The sequence below is a fragment of the Equus quagga genome, chromosome 20 (genome assembly GCF_021613505.1).
Source record: "Equus quagga isolate Etosha38 chromosome 20, UCLA_HA_Equagga_1.0, whole genome shotgun sequence".
Taxonomy (NCBI): Eukaryota; Metazoa; Chordata; class Mammalia; order Perissodactyla; family Equidae; genus Equus; species Equus quagga.
In genome coordinates, this window is record NC_060286.1 from 45,286,475 (window position 1) to 45,289,048 (window position 2,574).

The window sequence follows — 2,574 nt, forward strand, 5'->3', positions numbered from 1 at the left end:
TAGCCCAGCTCAGCCCAGTTCAGCTCAGCCCAGCCCAGTTCAGCTCAGCCTAGCCCAGTTAGTCCAGCTCAGCTCAGCCCAGCGCAGTTAGCCCAGCTCAGCTCAGCCCAGCTCAACCTGATTAGCCCAGCTCAGCCCAGCGCAGTTAGCCCAGCTCAGCCCAGTTCACCTTAGCCCAGCTCAGCTCAGTTCAGCCCAATTAGCCCAGCTCAGGCCAGTTCAGCCCAGCTCAGCTCAACTCAGCTGAGCTCAGCCCAGCTCAGCCTGATTAGCCCAGCTCAGCCTGATTAGCCCAGCTCAGCCCAGCCCAACCTGATTAGCCCGGCTCAGTGCAGTTAGCCCAGCTCAGCCCAGTTCAGTTTAGCTCATCCCAGTTAGCCCAGCTCAGCCCAGTTTCGCCCCAGTCGGCTCAGTCCAGTTCAGCCTAGTTCAGCTCAGCTCAGCCCAGTTCATCCCAGCTCAGCCCCATTAAGTTCAGCCCCGATCACCTCCTCCCAGTTCTGCCTAAGTCCGGCATACCCCTGCCCAGGCCTAGCCTCCTGCCCCGTGGTCTCTGGGATCTCTGGTAGTCCGCCTTCTCTCTCTCTCTGTCTTGGTGTCCGTTCTCCATTCTCCTGGTCCTTGGCTGCTCCGTATGGCCTGGCTGAGAAGGAGATGAAGCCTGAATAGCATCCGGGACCCACCTGCTCAAGGCTGCTGGAGGGTCCAGCATGGCTGAGAGAGACCTCTGCCTACCTCGGCCTGGTGGCCCTGGGCTGCAGGTCCGTCTGCTCACCTACCCCAGAGAAGCTGGAGAGGAGAGGGTGGCCCAGGCCTCCTCCAGGCCCTGCCTCAATGGCTGCGAGTCCTCAGTAGACCGCTGTCCCGCTCTGGACCATTTGCCCCCTGTGGGGGTGAGGCTGATGCTGTGAGGGGCAGGCTGGGAGGGGCTGCATGCCTGTGTCTGGCCCACAGATGGGGTCTCTCGCCCACTTCCTGCCATGCCGGCCGCGGCCGCTTGCCTCCACGTCATGTCTGGTCTGTGGTCTGGCTGTGGTGGGGCCAGGTGTGTGTGGCCTGGGCTGTCTGACCCCCCGGGAGCATGGCCTGGCCTGAGACCATGTGGGCGCAAGGGCAGGCGCCTTGGGGCGTCATGGCTCTACATAGCTGCCCATGGGGCTGGTCTGGGGGCCAAGATGCGGGCAATCAGAGGCCAAAGTCGACACAGTTAGGGGCTCAGGGACACTGAGGTAGACACGGTTCCAGAGATGGTGATGGACACTCCACCTCTGGCCCAGAGGGGAGGCTGCAGGGGCCGGCAGGGGCGGTGGCCTCGAGGAACTGGGCTCGCCCGGAAGGACCCCCAGCAAGCACGCCTCAGTAGACCTCAGGCCACAGGGTGGGGTGTGAGCGTGAGGAGCTGCTCCAGCCTGGCCATGACCAGTGGCAGCCCTTTCCCCGCCAGCCCCTTGAGCAGCTGGGGCCCCAGATGGAAGCCCCATGAGGGCGTGGGGGCCACTCTTTCTGGGAGCCTGGAGGGAGCCCTGCGGGTCAGGTGGCTGAGGTGTTACCTCCACCCGCAGCCACCCAACTCCCTGCCCAGGGCTTTCCCGCCCCATCGGCCCCACGGAGGCTGCCCCAGCTGGGGCCGCTCTGCCTGCTCCCGAGCACCCCGCCCAGCCCTCCCTGGCGCCCCCTCCAGAGGCGGCCCCTGCCTGGGCACACAGAGGCTGTTGGGCCTTTTCGTGGCTGCGTTCGTTTGTTCATTCATTTCTTCATGCACAGAGAGTCTGGAGCCAGACATGGGAACCGAGGGTTCCCTCCCAGGAAGGACAGTGTCGGGGGAGAGCAGCAGGTGCAATGGAGGCGCTGGGCCTCGGGGAGGTGGGCTGTCTCTGGGGAGCTCGGGCAGGCTGAGGATGGGGGTCGGGGCGGGTGGGGCAGGAGAGGAGGAGATGGATGGAGGGAGGGGAGCCAGGCGCCCCTGGGTGAGCAGACAGCCCTGGCCTGGCTCGAGGAACCTCTGGGGGTTTTATTGTGAAGCCCAGGATCCCCACGGTGTCACCCCTTAGGGACATTTCCTCCCAGGGCCTCTTGTCCCCATCATGGTTGCACGCCCTCCCAGTGCCAGTGTCGCCTGCATTACGATGACTGCCCCACGACTCGCCTTCTTGCCCACCCGCGAGTCCTCAGGCCCTGCACCCTCCAAAGGCCCAGTGCATGCCTGCCTGAGGGAGCAGGAGGCAGCGGACACAGGACACATGATGGGGCCTCGCGGGTCGGGGTGGCACCCAGTGTGGAGGACACAGTGTGGGCGCTGGGGGGATTCAGTGCCCGCCCTCTCCCTCACCTCCCCGTTCCCATCGCCCGGTGCTCCCACATGGACACCTTGCCCCACACGGTGTCACTGTGGGCACAGAGGCCCTGGACTCGGGGCAGAGGAGGGTGCGTCCATTTGGACTCGAGGGGTCACGGTAGTTGGGTGGAAGGACTCGGAACTCAAGGAAGAAGCCTGGGCTCTGAGCCTCCTGCGTGGCAGGGACTGCGCAGCGCGAGAGTCCAACTGGCCATGGAAAGAGCCAGGAGACGAGTCCT

General features: G+C 64.9%; 1 gene segment (V, D, J or C); it reads right to left on the reverse strand.

Moving 5' to 3' along the window:
- The window catches only part of LOC124230799 (immunoglobulin heavy constant alpha-like), a 5,088-nt gene extending 2,745 nt beyond the window's left edge, over positions 1 to 2,343 (reverse strand). The window contains 1 exon segment of the C gene segment in view: positions 2,330 to 2,343. Within this exon segment, the coding sequence occupies positions 2,330 to 2,343 (14 nt within the window).
- Between the last annotated feature and the right edge of the window lie 231 nt (positions 2,344 to 2,574).